General features: G+C 56.1%; 5 protein-coding genes across 5 annotated transcripts; all 5 read left to right on the top strand.

Annotated features, from left to right (window-relative positions):
* The first annotated feature begins 78 nt into the window (after positions 1–78).
* On the top strand, positions 79–1,714 carry C8Q71DRAFT_807720 (uncharacterized protein). Its single transcript, XM_047926013.1, has 4 exons — positions 79–590; positions 645–738; positions 797–898; positions 961–1,714. The coding sequence occupies exons 1-4, from the start codon at positions 396–398 to the stop codon at positions 1,500–1,502; spliced, it is 933 nt and encodes a 310-aa protein (XP_047780597.1). The 5' UTR covers positions 79–395; the 3' UTR covers positions 1,503–1,714.
* Positions 1,715–1,977: 263 nt separating this feature from the next.
* Positions 1,978–4,834, top strand: C8Q71DRAFT_752457 (OPT oligopeptide transporter protein-domain-containing protein). Its single transcript, XM_047923374.1, has 13 exons — positions 1,978–2,087; positions 2,144–2,207; positions 2,267–2,355; positions 2,417–2,528; positions 2,577–2,710; positions 2,762–2,795; positions 2,848–3,129; positions 3,188–3,296; positions 3,348–3,388; positions 3,436–3,845; positions 3,903–4,043; positions 4,094–4,302; positions 4,361–4,834. Exons 1-13 carry the CDS (start codon positions 2,065–2,067, stop codon positions 4,744–4,746), a joined length of 2,034 nt encoding a protein of 677 aa, XP_047780596.1. The 5' UTR covers positions 1,978–2,064; the 3' UTR covers positions 4,747–4,834.
* Positions 4,835–5,374: 540 nt separating this feature from the next.
* C8Q71DRAFT_832958 (uncharacterized protein) lies at positions 5,375–8,659 on the top strand. Its single transcript, XM_047926390.1, has 5 exons — positions 5,375–5,584; positions 5,635–5,995; positions 6,053–7,412; positions 7,472–7,818; positions 7,872–8,659. The coding sequence occupies exons 2-5, from the start codon at positions 5,651–5,653 to the stop codon at positions 8,496–8,498; spliced, it is 2,679 nt and encodes an 892-aa protein (XP_047780595.1). The 5' UTR covers positions 5,375–5,584; positions 5,635–5,650; the 3' UTR covers positions 8,499–8,659.
* A 433-nt stretch (positions 8,660–9,092) lies between these two features.
* On the top strand, positions 9,093–11,763 carry C8Q71DRAFT_705605 (DNA/RNA polymerase; the record flags this gene model as incomplete). Its single annotated transcript, XM_047920451.1, has 12 exons — positions 9,093–9,509; positions 9,639–9,717; positions 9,772–10,145; positions 10,196–10,225; positions 10,280–10,312; positions 10,366–10,422; positions 10,479–10,552; positions 10,601–10,622; positions 10,679–10,728; positions 10,789–10,808; positions 10,872–11,060; positions 11,126–11,763. The coding sequence occupies 12 exons, from the start codon at positions 9,093–9,095 to the stop codon at positions 11,761–11,763; spliced, it is 1,983 nt and encodes a 660-aa protein (XP_047780594.1).
* Positions 11,764–12,071: 308 nt separating this feature from the next.
* C8Q71DRAFT_541576 (uncharacterized protein) lies at positions 12,072–15,488 on the top strand. The gene is made up of 9 exons (XM_047919233.1): positions 12,072–12,382; positions 12,437–12,683; positions 12,738–12,758; positions 12,818–12,970; positions 13,029–13,147; positions 13,207–13,397; positions 13,456–13,466; positions 13,523–13,636; positions 13,688–15,488. Exons 1-9 carry the CDS (start codon positions 12,311–12,313, stop codon positions 15,169–15,171), a joined length of 2,412 nt encoding a protein of 803 aa, XP_047780593.1. The 5' UTR covers positions 12,072–12,310; the 3' UTR covers positions 15,172–15,488.
* Positions 15,489–16,031: the final 543 nt, after the last annotated feature.

Genomic DNA, 16,031 nt, shown 5'->3' with positions numbered 1-16,031 from the left:
CGGCCTCCGAGTCGATGCAGCCACAGGCGCGTACGCCGATATCACGAGCCTCGTTCGTACCGACAGCGTGACCAAGGACTTCAGTTTGAGCTATCCCCTCTGTATGCGAGTTGCCAACCTTCAGGAAATGCTCAACTTGTAGAGGCCGTCTAGAAAGCTGGCGTGCGTCCACTGCCTTGGGAAGGGGTCGCCGTGTCCATTTAGATTGGCAGGGTGACTACACGTTGCTCCACGTTAGCTTAACCGCCTAGGCAGTCGTGTCGCGTCCAGAACTTGCTACTGAATATCATCTGCGGGTGCGCGATCAACTCTCCAGCGACCCGAGGTTCTCCTTCGCCATCGTCTTCTCGTCTTGCTCCTCGAACAGGCTCTAGAGATCTGAAGACCCGGCGGCCATGTCCAAGATGCTTTCGAAGGTCGCGCTCGAGCGCATCCCGTCACTGACGTTTTACAAGGACGCATTGACGCTGTCAAAGAGAGGCGACCCGGTACCTCAGCTCACGTGCGTGGGCAAAGCATGCAGGTTGTACGAGCCAGACGTCGTGCGGTGCACGAATGCCGGCGGCCATGGTACCGAAGTGGACTGGAAGGTGAGCATAAGCCCATGAAAGGCTGGGGAGCTAGCTCACGTAGATGGCTCCTAGTGCGAAGCGGACCTCCCGGAGGCCCTGCGCTTCGGAAGGGTCGAGGTGTCATGCGAGGGATGGAGTGGTCCTGGCGATCCGTACGTCTTGAAAGGTGCGACTTATCGCTATAGAAGTGGCAGAATGTGCTGAACGTAGTCCCGTTGCTGTAGGGTCTTGCGGTCTCGAATACCGACTTGTGCAGATCCCTGATGCCCTGCGTCGACCCGACGAACACCACCGCCATCACTCTCGGATTCTGAATTGGATTGCAGGTGCGTGCGGTGGCGACCTTCGGCATATATATACAGGCATCTCACACATGGGTTTCATGCAGCGGCGCGCGAGAACCCGTCTGCTGCAGTGTTCACAATCGTCTGGACGGCCTGTCTCCTCCTCATTCTGTACAGCTTCCTCAAGTCCTGCTTCACCAGCCGGACAGGCAGTTCGTCGTCGTCTGGCTCACGCCCCCGTCCTCCAGACACTGGGCCGGGCTCCGGGTGGTTCGGCAGTAACGGAGATCACAGTCCAGGCACTCACGATGCGCCGCCTCCGTACACCAAGTACCCCACCGGGTCGACACCTGGTGTGAACCCCATGCCGGGCTTCTGGACGGGCGCTGCACTCGGCGGGCTCGGCACGTACCTCTTCAACCGTGGCCAGCGAGAGCGCGTCCAGCCACGCCCGAGCGCATATGACTGGGAACACGACCGGCTGTTCCGCGCGTCACCGTCCGCCGCGTTTGAGCAGCCGCCGCGGGAGTCTGGAGGCGGGTTTGGACGACGCGCGGCGTTCACCTCGGATGATCGTGGGGAGGGCTCGTCGAACCTTGGCTCGATGAGGAGAAGCACGGGCTTGGGAGGATCGAATGTGAGATGATGTTACGAAGGCGATCGTCATTGGTGTCAGAGGCCGAAGAAGTTCTCTGTATGCATGTATTGTATATGTATGTGTTACTTGCTTCCTGGACGGCCATGACGGTATCCTGTGCTCATCACACCGACACACTCAAGCCAATCAACTTGTCGACGACCCAGTTGTACTGATGTATATGGCTGAAAGATAGGGACTTCAATCGAAGTACCGGTGTCCCCCAGCTATGGTCACGGTGCATGGACACGCTCAATCCGCCATCACGATGGGCCCATAAAGAAGAATACGTAGACACAGTCATGCTTTGCAAACGAACAGCGTCGTGCTGTATTGCGAGTCACTACTGCCACGCTACCAAGTGAGCGGTGACTCGGACTTGGCGGTGGCTTGCCGCTTCATGAACAGACTCGATTGCGCGTAGCACGTGCCAAGACGCGCTGCCCGGAATGAGTAACGCGCGCGCTTCCGAGTCCCCGGCCCACTCACACTCGTCCTCACATACCACATCCTCAGCGCCGCGAACTTACCCCCAGCCTATGCGACGGGCAGACGAGAGTGTACAGTTACCATGAGCATAGGCACGCGGGTCAAGTGCGTGTTCACCCCACTATGCTCGAAGTCGGAAGAATCACTGACATTCGGTCCAGGTGGCTTCGTCGGCAGGCGCGGCGCGGTGCGGGAACGCTCGACGGAGGGCAACAGGAGTTTACGGTTCGTCGTCATGTCCCTACAGATGTGTTTCATCCTGATGAAATGTCTACGATCGTCAGTTCCGGGTAGCATTCTTCGGTCTGCTGATCGGGTGCCTCCTATGCTTCACGAACCTCTACTTCGGCTTGCAGACAGGATGGATTAGCATGTACGCACTATTACTCATGGTCTGCTTGAGGGAAGCGGGGCGGGTGTTGACCTCCGCTTAGGATGTCCCTTCAGTCTGCGCTGATTGGCTTCCTTGTGTCCAAATTCTTCCCTACACCCATGACCCCGCAGGAGAACGTCGTACTGCAAACGATCGCGGTCGCAACTGGCACGGTACGTTTACGTTCCCCCACCTGGTTTCATCTGACCTCTTCCACACAGATGCCCCTGGCAGCGGGATTCGTCGGTATTCTGCCTGCACTAGGACTACTAGATGAGGAACGCGACGGTGTCCCTGCCCTACATCTCTCATGGCTGGACGCGGTTGGCTGGTCGCTCGCAGTCGCATTCTTCGGGTGAGAACCCTCCCCTGCATACTCTTCGTATCTAATACAAATACCTTCTAGCGTTTTCTTGTCTCCGCCAATACGCAAGCAAGTAGTGAGTCTGCTCGTAAGATCGTCCGGACCGCCTCTGATGTCCCACGTACCAGATCATCGAGGAGCAACTTGCGTTTCCGTCTGGAACGGCTACCGCGCAGCTTATCTCCGTCTTGCATCAGATTCCCCCTCCAGATACCACCCAAACAGTCAGACAGCGCCATGGGTATCGCGAGCTGGACACCGAGGAAGCTCAGGGCATCCCGGATCCTGATACACCGGGAATGCCCCTCGAGGAGGAACATCCGGTTGCAGAGCCCGAAGTCGTCGATGTGGCGCCGCAGGAAACCTGGAATGCTCTCATATGGAGTTTTGCAGCCTCTGGTGTCATGACTGTCAGTAGCGGTGCACATCTGTTGAGCTTGCACAAAGGGAACTGACGTTTGATTTCAGCTGACCGCGTACTTCTTCCCAGTGGTCTTTTCCATCCCCTTATTCGGCACCCACTTGGCCAGTGAGTGGCTATGGACGTTCACTCCGAGCCTATCATATATCGGGCAAGGCAAGTCCTGATACTTAGTGTCCTTGATCCCAGAATTCACCATCGTTGTAGGTATTATTATGGGCTTTCCGACCACCCTTAGTATGAACCTTGTGAGTTGTACGTGCCTCGGTAACATTCACCACTAGATACCTCATAGGGCATGTTGGTCGGCTGGGCCATCCTCTCACCTGTCGCAAAACACTCCGGTTGGGCTCCAGGACCAGTTGGTGACATGACAACTGGCTCGCGCGGGTGGATCCTCTGGGTGTCGCTCGCTATCATGTGCGCAGACAGCCTGGTTTCGCTTGTTCCCGTCATCGCCGAAGTCCTCTACAAGAAGGTCTGGCGCGGCGCGATTGTGCTGCGCGACGCGGATGCCGTACTCATGGATGACAAGGAAATAGAGTCACCCGATAGGCTTGTACCGATGCGCTGGGTCGCCTGGGGCCTCGGTGGGAGTGTCGTCTTCGGGACGCTCCTCGTGTGGGCGGTGTTTGGCGACGAGGGCATCAAGCCGTGGGCGACGTTCATCGGCTACGTGATGGGTGGCTTGCTCAGCGTCCTTGGGTGCGTGCCTGTGTGATTGTCCTGCAGACAGTTTGGTGGCCTGATGTCGTCGCGCAGTGTACGCGCTCTTGGGGAGACGGACTTGAACCCCGTCAGCGGCCTCGGCAAGATCAGCCAGCTGTTCTTTGCGTGGATACAGCCTGGCAACATTGTTGCGAACATCATTGCTGGTGGTGTCGCAGAGGCTGGTGCGCAACAGTGAGTGTTCTGGTTCTTGGTCGTCTCATTGTGCTGAGTATGCGCCCCAGAGCGGGCGACTTGATGCAGGACTTGAAGACGGGGCATCTCATACGCGCGTCTCCTCGCGCACAGTTTTTTGGCCAGCTGTTGGGGTCGCTGCTGTCCATCGTCGTAACGACCACAGCGTACACGCTCTACCAGCGCGCATACGAGATTCCGGGCCCTTATTTCCCGGCACCCACGGCGTATGTGTGGCTCGGACTTGCGCGTCTTCTCCGTATGTTTCCCACCTTTGGTCTAGTAATTGTCCTCGCCCATCTCATGCATCGACGCAGGCGACGGTGAGTTGCCGGCGAAAAGCAGCGAGTTCATGGTGATCTTCGCGGTCATCTTCGGGGCCATTGCAGCTGTGAAGGCATACGCTCAACGTCAAGGCCTGCCGTACGCTAAGTGGATCCCGTCTGGCGTCGCTTTCGCCATCGGATTCCTCAACACGCCGTCCTTCTCCATCGCCCGCCTGATCGGAGGGATCGTCGAGCACGTGTACTACACTCGGGTCGGCCGCGAGAAGGGCGGGATCAAGCTGATCATCATCGCGAGCGGCTTCGTCCTCGGTGAGGGTGTGGTGAGTATCGTGTCGCTGATATTGAGGACTTGGGGCTTCGGTGTCGCGAGCTGTTGGGGATGCGGCCATGGGATGTGTGGAGGGTGTCCCGCCTGAGGGGCTCTGTGCGTTTGAGATCTGTTTGTGTGTACCAGTAATCAATAGAGAGAGAGCCAATGGTGTTATATAGATCGGGTTCTCAATCCGCGGTCGGAATCGCACGGCTGTATGGACAGCGGCGGTGTAGTTGCGTCAATGATCGAGGTCGGTAATGGAGAGCGAAGGAGAGAGTAGCCATCTTGCCTGAGACGCGATACTGCTCGGACCGGCCTCTGGTTTCAAGGAGAATGTCCCTTCACTATCGTGGGCTGGAGCCCAAGTCACCCGGGCGACACCTTTGTGTTGTCGACTCGGGCGTCCGTGCGACAATCGTCGCCCCTGACAAGACAGCTCGTATGGAACGGCAATTCATATCGGTGTAACCTGGGTGTAACTGGACAGCCCACAAATCATCCAAGCCGGCGCTGTCACCTCGTGGTGCGACGCTTCGGCAGGCTTCCTCAGGTCTCGGGTGTAAGTCTGGTTCAGTGAATTTGTGCATCTACATCTGCGCTTCTGTCAGATGTCTAAGATATAAACGATACGGTGGTCGGACGTGCTTGAATGAGATCGAGATGATTTAGCCACAAACACGTGACCGCGTTACACGCGTCTGTGGCTTGCCTCGCTGAAGCCACAGCGCTTCCTCCCAACCTTCACCTGCGTCCACGCGACGGACTGGATCACCGCACAGCCACTTCGAGCTTACGAAGACCCGCCTTGCCTACCATATTCGTCGGGAAAAAGACAAAGCAGACACCGCCTCTGGGTCTCGACTCACCGACACGCATCCATTTCGGGCTTATAGCAACGGGCTGTACCAAAGAAGGATACTCCCTTGTGCATTGTCCCAACGGTGACCCTTCTCTTCACCGAAACCTTTCACACTGACTGATATTATCTCAGTATATAACACACAGCGATGTCGCCTCGAACGTCCATGTCCTCGTCTTCTCAGTCCTCTGGGTCCTGCACTGGAGGATCTAGCGGTTCCTCTGGTTGTCTCGGCATGCCTTCCTCATCCGACATGTACGACACAATGCACTCTCGTAAATCTGGCACCGGGACAAGCGAAGTCGATGAGGACCCTTGGGCGGCCGAAATTGATGACAAAGTAAACTTATTCAACAAGAATCTGGTCGAGTTTTTCGACGCCTATGTTCCATGCGAGGCCGCATCTCGTGCTGCGCGCCCATGGGATGACCCAGCGACCCCTTTCGAAACTGTCCCTACGACAGGAGAGGAGACTAAGATGTACCCGGAAATTGTATGTCTGGTCCCTCAACTACACTGTCCGCATGACTGACTTCGGCCACATCACCAGATCAAGGGCCTTGACAGCATCGTTCGAAAATTTAAGCCCGCGCGCAGACCTCGATTCGCCGTCGGGAGCAAACGCTCTGTGCGGTTTCCATACTCGGCTTGGGAATACGAACACAACTATACATTGCCAGACATTCTCATGTCGTTTCCGGCCGAGGCGGATGAAGGATGGCAGTCGAAGTGGCGTCGGATCGCAATGGCCATCGAAGTGAAGCCGACAAGAGGCGAGGATCCAATCGGGGTGTACGGGGTGAAGTACAGCGATGAGGCAACAGGCGTACTCACGCAGATCGCAAAGAGTGCGCGGAACCTCATGCTGACGCATGGGATGCTCTACGTGTACATCATCGGCATTTACTGTGACACAGCTAGGATCTATCGGTTTGACCATGCGGCATGTGTCGTCTCAAGGGCGTTCAACTACAAGAATGATCCATCGCCTCTCCATGAACTGCTCTGGCGTTTCTGCCACCACCGAGAACACGATAGGGGTCGAGCCAACGCACCCCTTGTTCGTATGGTTCTTGGCGCGGATCCGTCACTTCAGCCCGTCACGGAGGAGGAAGTCGAGCTGGCCGATGAGAAGTGTGCAGAAGCAGGGAAGGATCGCCTTACGGAGGATGAGAAGCAGGCTTGTCGGTGGATGACGGTCATAAGGTACAACAAAGACGGCTCGGAGGCAGGGGCGACGAGGTACCTGCTCTACCGACTCCGTTTCATGAATCCTCGGCTATTCTCGCGTTCGACGGCGGTCTGGGACGCATTCGAGGAAGGGACGTGGGAGCCCCTCGTGATCAAGGAGGCTTGGAGGCAACTCGCTCGTGACCGTGAAGACGCGCTGTACGATTGCCTGCGGCATGCGTTCGACCCTCAAAATCGACCGTGGTGGGCGAACATCGCCGATTACGTTTTCCTGCACCGCAACGACGAGGACAAACCGACGTTGCCGGATGGCGGTTTCAAACTGGATGACCAAGGCTGCCCCATACGCTCGGAAGACTTCGATGAACTCGAAGCAGAGGCTAAACTCGATGCTGCTGCCTCAGAGCTGTATGGGCTTCCGAGCGTGACGTTTTCGGATGACCTCGGTGCGCGCGAGGCTGCCAAGCTCCTTTCAAAGCAGAGTGATTCACCACTGGAGGTAAGCGACGACGCCATAGACGCCCTTGCTAGCGGCGTGGACCACCCGCCTGCGTACGATGTGTATCACCGTACGATCTGTGGCTGGTTAAGAGATGCGAACAAGGCCAACTACAACGAACGAAGCCACATGCGGGTCGTGATGAAGACGACCGGTCGGCCTCTATGCGAGTTCAGGTCAACAAGAGAGCTTGTGGAGGCACTACGAGACGTTGTTATTGGTAAGTGACTCATCGTTACATCCAGTTCGTGGCCAGTGTCGCTCACTCGTGTATGCCAGGGCATCGACAGTTGTTTCAGCAAGGTATCATACACCGGGATATAAGTGAAGGCAATGTCATGATCTACGACGGATGGATCCATGTTTTCGTTGGCTTCCTGCTCGATCTTGATTACGCCTTTGACTGGAAGACTGCGCTCAAGCACGCGGGCTATGAACAGATCGATGAGAACGCTTGGAAGCAGGCTGTCGAGGAATACAACAAGAATTTGCCTCATCGTACGCGTCCGGCACCGCCGGAGAAGGAGATACCTCTCCTCTTATGCAAGAAAGAGGACGGAAAAGACTTGGGCAACGAAGCCGAGCGGGAGGCATGGAAGATGAGGATGAGGATGAAGGAGCAAACTGTACGCTCATCTATGTTCATGACCATTGCTTGGGCTAACCGTCTTCCTATCAGGGGACTCTGCTTTACATGGCTATCGAAATCCTCTGCAGCTACGTTGCCCACGACATTCGCCATGACCTAGAATCCGTGTTTTGGCTCTTGCTGTGCATGGTGTTGCGGCACACGCGACATACTTGCTATCCGGCCTACCAGCTTTACATCCGCATTTTTGGTGCTAGCACCGATTACGACAGCGCAGAGAATAAACGAGGGTTCCTCACTGGTCCCATGGACTGGGAGGTCGAAGGCAACAAGCCACTGACTACTCTCGTTCACAAGTACAAGGTCCTCTGTCTTCGGAACATACCATGGGATGGGGTTTCGAGCATTACCCCTCTCACCTACGAGAGCGTCTTGGACTTGTTCGATGAAGCCCTCGCGGATGCGTCCTGGCCAGAGAATGACCACGCTCAGGCTCTTCCGTTCAAGATTCCGCGCGACGGCAATGACTCTTCTGCAGGCAGCCAGACAAGTCGTGGCAAGAAACGTGCCAGGGAGGAGGAGGCGAGGACTGATGATGTGGTCACAGAGCCTGAGGGTGACCCATCGAGGCTGCCTCAACATGTGTCGAAGAGAGCAACAGTCAGGAGTCCCTTGGGCATTGACACAGGCAGTCCCGAGTCGGAAGGCAGTGCTTGAAACTCGGTGGTATGTTCGCAGCGTCGTGTTGTACGAGTATCGTGGAGTCGTCTGTTCAACATTTCAATCTCAGACATTTTCACTGATATTTAATCATGTACCGACTGATACACGCTTTGAGCTGTCTTTTTGTAGCCTCGGATTGTATCTATCATATGCTGACTTTTCTCGCGTTGCAATTTCTTCACCGTTCATTCATGCGTGAACAACGCTTTTGCTCAGAATACGCGGCGTCACACAGTACATACGCCATGGACACCCGAGTAGGATGACGCTGAGGCAATCACGTGGTCGCGTTTACACACGTCTGTGGCTCGCCGGTCGGTGAAGCCTTCATCCCACCCACCATCATTCTACCATCCATCTGCGTCCAGGCGGCGGACCACGAATACTGCATAGCTCATCGTCAGCCTGCAGGTGCTGCATTGCCTCCTGGACTCTTGTCTCGACTCACCTGCGCGGGTGTTACTAGGCGTGCCGCGACAGATCAGAGCGCGCCAGGTCTCCGTCGAAGCTGTTCTTCTGTAGCTTGTTGCTCGACTCCATTCCGGCCGACAAGAAGCCCACTCAAAACGTGCGACCATATAACGCCCGATGACCTCTACTGTCAGCGCAAAACCTGTCTCATGGAAAGGCAAGGGGAAGGCCACCAACTCAGAAGCCGACTTCTACGACCTCAACCCCATGATCACTTATCGGCTGCTACACTCACGGAACCTCGGCGTAAAAGACCCATTGCGCGTTATAGCATTATGCGATAGCGATGCATTCTACGCAGCGTGCGAGCAGATCCGCCTTGGGATCGATCCTTCGCGGCCTCTGGTAGTCCAGCAGTGGGATTCCCTCATCGCCGTGAACTATCCTGCACGGAAGTTTGGAATCACGAGAATGGAGAAGATCAAAGAGGCGAAGAAGAAGTGCCCGGAGCTAGTCGTGGTGCATGTTGCGACCTACAAGGAAGGGGAGAAGGAGCCCGGATACTGGGAGAATCCCGATACGTCGACGCATAAAGTGAGTTTTGTGCATGGTCATCGAACATGGGGAAGCGAAGGAGTGCAGGGACGAGAAATTTCTCCGCCACATCCTATCCCGCTTGTCTTGTTGACAGCGACCATTCTTTGTTCTCATCGGCTCGCGCAGGTATCATTGGATCACTACAGACGAGAAAGCATGAAGGTCATCCGCATGTTTCAAGAAGGCCTGCCTTCTGGTGAGATCGGTATGTACTCACGTATGGGCTATGTCCGAACCGAGTCAATCATACACGTTGTAGAGAAGGCTTCCATAGACGAGGCGTTCATCGACTTTACTCGACCGGTTCGGGAAGAAATTCTTCGACGATACCCCTATCTTTCACAAGTACCTGCAGACGCACCGAACGGCGCGGATAGTCCTCTTCCGCCGCCACCGCCTATCATGTGGGACGGTCTAGGGACGGTATTACCTGTGAACGCGCCATCGCCAGTGAATTCTGTGATAGCTGTGGACGCTCCAGGCGACCAAGGCATCTCTTATGACGATAGTGAAGGCATCGACAACGGCGATGACTCAACAACCTGGCATGATGTTGCACTCGCCATCGCTGCTGAGCTGATGGGCAAGATTCGCCACGACATCCACATGAAAGTGGGGTACACGACGTCCGCGGTGAGTAGTCGCTCTTCAGACGCTCGTGCATCTAGTCACACTCGCGCCAGGGCATCGCGAGGAATAAGTTTCTAGCCAAGGTAGTGCGCTCTGAAATCTACGCGTAAGGAACACTACATTGACGTGCCGAACAGCTTACCGCATCATACAAGAAGCCTAACAGCCAGGTACGAATGTTTCATGGTGCAATGCAATGCAATATATATGTTGTACATGACAGAGCATCCTGCGCAACGCAGCAATTCCGAATTACCTCAGGCCCTTGCCATTCCAGAAGGTAGCGCCACGCCAGATGGTCGACAGCTCCGAAACGTCTGACATCTCGATCACTAGATTCGATTTCTCGGAGGAAAGCTGGGGAAAGCTATTGCCGAAGAGTACGAAGCGTCTACTGTCGGTGACTTGTTGTAAGTGTCTTCGCAAGACGCGCGCTATCGGCACTCACGCTCCGTTAGGAGCATTTCTCTAGGCCAGTTGGTCGATTATCACGGCTATGATACTACCGAACCTCATATTGCTTGATCACAGAGGAGATGCAACGCAAATTCGGAGAAGAGTCTATCTGGGTTTATGAAATCCTCCGGTATGTGTAGTCTGGTATAGACAATGGTACGGAGGCGTTGACCGCGGTCCTCATCACCAGGGGTATAGATCGGTCCGAAGGTATGGATACTCTTCATTCTCACTCCGCAAATCGCGCGCCTCCGCTGACTGTTTCACGACAAGTCAAGGAAAAGTCGGCCGTCAACAAGAGTATGATGGCATCGAAGAACCTTCCCAACCCAATCATGAAGGCGTCGCAGGGTCCCCACTGGATCAGAGTGCTTGCAGCGGAGTTGGCGCTACGCCTGCGCGAGGCCAGGGAAGAGATGCCTGCGCTATGGCCAAAGACGCTGGTGCTACATGCCCGACAGAGTGCGTTGCCTCAGTTTGTCTCTGCGCCTTCCTGTTCATCCTGATACTTTGTCGTCATTGCTAAGGCTATGACGCGTCGCGGTCAAAGCAGGCTGCGTTCCCATTCACACGCGATGCATCCGTCGACGTGATCGCATCTGCAGGAGATAAGCTCTGGAAGGAGCTGGTCGGCACTGATAACTCCCGGACGACGCCTTTGAAGATCACGAATGTCGCCCTCGGGTTTACGGGGGTCGGGGTTATGGAGGTTGGACAGCGCAGCATCGATGCCTTCCTCAAGCCACCTTCGACGTCGAAGGAGGCCCAGGGTACGGACACCCCTGTCAAACGCAAGAGGGACTCGCACGATGATGCACAGGACGCCAGGCGGGACCTTGTACGGCGCAAGAGTGGCAGCGACGGCGAAGCTGTCCCTGACCGTGCCACATACTTCGTGTGCAACGAATGTGGCAAGCGCATATCCCTTCCCGGAGACTTGGTGGGTGATGGACTGGAACAGGTGATCGTGAAAGAGGCGCTCGAGGCGTTGCGCGTGGAACATACCGACTTTCATTATGCTCAGGAGCTTTCCAAGGAGCTCGGCGACTCCGTGGGCTCCCCTCGCAAGTTTCGACCGTCTTCTGGCGAACAAACACAACCAGGGACGAAGAAGAGGAAACCAAAACAATCCGGTGGCATAGCCAAGTTCTTCGCTGCAAAGTAGCGCGGTTGACGTGATGTCATCCCTTTGTTTGATCATCCTATCTTTATTCACTTTGACGACTACATGTAGGTTTGTTGTACTACAACCGAATGAATGGATAGTAAGACGCATGCGTCGGGGCGCGCAACGCGTGTCTATACCGACGCTGCACGCCCGCGATGGGCGCTTCGATAAGTCTGCGACGCACTGCCAGCCACTCCATCGTAGGTTCCCATACACGTCAGTCACGCCGGACACATCTCATGATGCACCGCCATGGTACTGCCATCCAGGCCACTGAACTCGCTATGAAGCCCCGCGCGGTTGAGCTCTTCCCGCTCGGTCTCGACGCAACTACGTTTGCGCTGGTGGCTGACCGCTTTTGTTTTATATTCGTTCTTCCAGGCAGGTTCCTGTCGTCTAGTTCTAGGCACCTTCTCGCCAGACGCAGGGCATCGTCGGCAGTTCTTCGCTGTTTGTGCACAGGACGGCCTTGTCGGGGACAGACCTCCTCAAACTCCTTGGTACTCGTATTGTATGTTCATTTTACACTGACACTTCTTCGACCATGCGGGTGTTTGGTGGAGTATCTGGAAGGCTGCCGGGGAGATACTCCTCATCGGAGGCTGCTTCACTGGTGGTGAGTCAATCTTCAGCGATGATCCTTTGACCAGCTCAAGCGAATGCCCAACAGGCCGTGATCGTCTTCGCTAGTGTGTCTATCTTGGCCGTTGGCGGATTCCTCGCATATGTTGCCCGTCTTTCTCTACATGCATTCCTGGCGAAGCGACCAGGGGGACGCCAACAAGCTCAAGAACAGCGCACCTTTTTCCAGACGCAATTGGGCGCCTACACTGTGTCGCTGTTGCTCAGCAACTTCTTGACGAGTATTGCGCTGATGTTCAACGCCCATTGGATTCAGCTGGGCGGCGTCCGATCCGGTATGCCACTGACCGCTGCATTTGAAATCTCTCACTGACGATACTTCTTGATAGATGCGCTTTGTACGGCACAAGGTGAGTAAGAGTATTTGCATCCAGCGCCCCACACGATCGACATTGCATAACGTTCGCAGGGTTCATCAAGCAGTTCAGCATGACAGGCAGTTCTTACTTCACGTCCGCCATCGCCATCCATACCTTCACCACGCTTGCGTGCCGTCGTCGTTTGCCTGATTGGCTTTGCGGGGTGGCCGTTGTGTCGGGTTGGTCGATAGCAGCCGTCATGAGTCAGTAACCTTTGGCTCTATAGACTTCACGAAGGCGCCTGACTGAGGAACGTCTCAGGTATCATTCCAGCCATGATCAATGACGGCGATCTTGGGTTGTTATATGGTTTCGATGGTATGGCCTGCGGGATCTCGCTGGCGTACCCTGCCCTTCAACTGTTCTTTCAAGTCATTCCCGTGCGTATCCTTTTGCCTGTCAGAGACTCAGTATTGACTCCACTGGACATACACGCTAGGTTCTCCTTGCGATCTCCGCGTCATTGCTGTTCTACACTCTAGTGTACCTTGTCTTGCGCGGGACCATTTCCACGAGTAGCGGGTTAAGACTGAACTTCCGCACCGAGGATCGCAAGCGTTCGTTGGATATGGACGGCACGGACCCAAAGTATCAGCATTTCATCTTGACCGTCGCAAGAAGCCTGTTGTTGTGAGTGTTAGCCTGACCTTACTCTGCTGTTGGATGCCAAGTGATAGTTGCCTCTCAGGTACCCAGTCGGTTCGTGGAACGATTGACTCACAATTGCTCTCATACCTAGCCCCATTGCACTATAGCTTTCATCGTGTTGAACTTCGCAGACATGGTGTCCGTCTTGTTGGAAGTTGCGGGGAACCAAACTCTTCCCTTCTGGCTACACGTCTTCGGTGATTCCACTGTCGGCATGCTAGGTAACCGTCTCGTCTCTGTATCGATGCAGCTCAGCTCATTACCTTTCACAGGTTTTGCGAACGCGGCTATCCTGCTGAACACTCTCCGTATCATCGCGCCCTTCATCAAGGGCTGCGTGCTCAGCAACCCACAGAACGCCGACTCTGAGAGCTTCTTCGCGCCGAGCTCCTCGCCCGTCGATCCGCCCGCCAAGTCGTTGTTCAGCAGCCACAATGCCTCACTCAGCTTCGACTCGACATGTAAGGCCGACACGTTCGCGGACGGGTACCTCACCGCCCCACCCGTCGCGCACGTCTCGTCCCGGCGGAGGTCGCGCATTGACTTGAGTAGCGCGATGGCTGCACTGAGGCCGTCGTCCCCGTCCAAGCGCAGCTCCAGACCGCAGACTCCGGACAACACGTCTTCACCGTATTTCTTCCCGCGAGCCATCACTGCGCCTAGGCCGGTGCATTGGCAACATTCCAAGATATTTCTCCCTGGATCTCCTCGACCTACGCCCCTCGGCCTGCCTCACTCCGATGGCAATGGCAAACCCCCTACTACCCGCCACAAACCGCCACCTTTGGAGGAGCCACTCAGGACCCCTCGCATACTGCCGACCGTCACCATTGTCGGTCCCAAGGCCACTGATGCATCGGAGCGGTCTCCAGAAGCTCGTATCGTCCATCAAGAGGCCGCGCACCCCGTGATCACCTCGCCCCCGCACAGCGCTGCTCTCATCTGCATCTCCCGGCCCGCCTCACTCGTTGACCCGGAAGCCGACCCACAACCCCAGTTCGCCGCTATGAGCTCCGCGCAACCCAAGAGCGCTAGCGCGACGACGCGGACGAACCCCAGCGCGACGAACAGCCTAATATCGCTCCAGACAATTCCCGCGCGTGAGTCGGCCACTGCAGCCCTGCGCGCGTCCGTCCCGTCGAACGGGGCCATGCATAGCCAGAGCAGTAGGGTGCCCTCCATCGCGTCGACAAGTTTCCGCGGGCTCCCACACAACCCGAGGGCACTGCGGGCGGCTTGTGAGGACGTCGCAGCAGGCGCACAGATGAAGAGGCACACGCCCTCGCCGCTCTCCGGCGGTAGCACTACCAGCAGCGCCCCGCCTGTCGTGTCGAGCAGCTCACAGTCCGGTTCCGCCATCCCAGTGTTCAGAATGGGAATGCCTTCGAGTGCACGTTCGAGCACAGCGACGAGCGGCGCCCAGTCGGCCCCACCCCTTCGTGGAGGCATCATGCCCGACAAGCCCACCGGCACGCTTAGTGCACTCCCGCGCTCGCGGTCTAGCAACGGCATCCGCGGGCCACGCGCGCCGAACGTCAGTGTCGTGCGTCCCAGTGCCTCGTCGGCGAATGCCAACTCGACGCGGCCGCCCGCAGAGGTGCTGTCTGCGCGCACGCCGAGCATGGGGTCGCTCAAGTCACCGTCGACAGTCAGCTTGGTGGGCGACGGGGGCGTCCCGCTCTTGGGGGGGCGCAAGCCGCCTGCGAGATATTCGTCAAGGAACGCCGACTTTGTCTCGCAGAGTGAGTACATTTGATCTTGGGTACATGTATGGTGCATTCCTTTGTAAGGTCGTCGCGCGTTCGTTCTATTCCATTCCCCCGCCTGTCTTTCTTGTTACTTTTGCCGTTGCACGCTTCGTCACGTCGGACACACCACTCACACTCACTACTGTATTATATCGCTGATCTGTGTAGACTGGAGGACTTGTATCGGTGTAGAATATAGATGTAGGCTGTCAATACGTACTTGGTCATATGCACCCGCGTATCATATGTATGTATTTGCTATTTTGCTATCATTGAGTCCCAACCGGAACCGAAGACACAGTACGCATGTCCCGTCGGTCGCTGGGACGCGATGACAGAGAATGTGCCGGGGTGCGGGTGGAGTGGAGATGGAGCAGCAGGCGCACAACTTGACTGCCAGCGATCCTTCCATGGCCAAGTGAGCTAATCGGGTCGATAGTATGCTGAGACCGCGGTTCGCTTGAGCTCGAGGTATGGCGGGTATCCCATCTCCATCGACCCGTATCACGAGAATACGAGGTGCGTGTCTGTGTCTTGAGTAGGCATTACCCAGTATGCGTCCGCACGATCAGGGAAGACGGTCACCTCGGGGTATAGGCCGTGCCGGCTGAGATCAATCCTGAGCTGCTGAGCGCTGAGCACTCAGACCTGGACATGATTCTGGAGTAGCATCTTGAGATGACGATCACTGGTGATTATCGAGGGTGAGGTCCTCAATGCCGTAATTCTGAGCACGAATTTCAGTACATCTGACGAGGCGTCGAACAGAGGGAACATACGGTACGACAGTCGACGAGACCGCATCGCGAAGACGGTATCAAGGCCCGTCCGCCGACATGGGCTTCGCTGAGCGAGAGATAATGATGAT

This window comes from Rhodofomes roseus (assembly GCF_022264815.1).
Source record: "Rhodofomes roseus strain CIRM-BRFM 1785 chromosome Unknown C8Q71scaffold_7, whole genome shotgun sequence".
NCBI lineage: Eukaryota > Fungi > Basidiomycota > Agaricomycetes > Polyporales > Fomitopsidaceae > Rhodofomes > Rhodofomes roseus.
Note: the sequence above shows the minus strand (reverse complement) of the source record. Positions and strands in the feature narration are given on the sequence as shown.

Coding starts and splice junctions, on each gene's coding strand:
- C8Q71DRAFT_832958 (XM_047926390.1), top strand. CDS start 5,651: ATGTCGCCTCGAACGTCCATGTCCTCGTCTTCTCAGTCCTCTGGGTCC. Junction 7,413..7,471: donor ACTACGAGACGTTGTTATTG/GTAAGTGACTCA, acceptor CGTGTATGCCAG/GGCATCGACAGTTGTTTCAG. Junction 7,819..7,871: donor TGAGGATGAAGGAGCAAACT/GTACGCTCATCT, acceptor TCTTCCTATCAG/GGGACTCTGCTTTACATGGC.
- C8Q71DRAFT_541576 (XM_047919233.1), top strand. CDS start 12,311: ATGCGGGTGTTTGGTGGAGTATCTGGAAGGCTGCCGGGGAGATACTCC. Junction 12,759..12,817: donor TGCGCTTTGTACGGCACAAG/GTGAGTAAGAGT, acceptor TAACGTTCGCAG/GGTTCATCAAGCAGTTCAGC. Junction 13,148..13,206: donor TGTTCTTTCAAGTCATTCCC/GTGCGTATCCTT, acceptor CATACACGCTAG/GTTCTCCTTGCGATCTCCGC.
- C8Q71DRAFT_807720 (XM_047926013.1), top strand. CDS start 396: ATGTCCAAGATGCTTTCGAAGGTCGCGCTCGAGCGCATCCCGTCACTG. Junction 591..644: donor GTACCGAAGTGGACTGGAAG/GTGAGCATAAGC, acceptor GATGGCTCCTAG/TGCGAAGCGGACCTCCCGGA. Junction 739..796: donor CGATCCGTACGTCTTGAAAG/GTGCGACTTATC, acceptor CCGTTGCTGTAG/GGTCTTGCGGTCTCGAATAC.
- C8Q71DRAFT_752457 (XM_047923374.1), top strand. CDS start 2,065: ATGAGCATAGGCACGCGGGTCAA. Junction 2,529..2,576: donor TCGCGGTCGCAACTGGCACG/GTACGTTTACGT, acceptor TCTTCCACACAG/ATGCCCCTGGCAGCGGGATT. Junction 3,130..3,187: donor CAGCCTCTGGTGTCATGACT/GTCAGTAGCGGT, acceptor GTTTGATTTCAG/CTGACCGCGTACTTCTTCCC.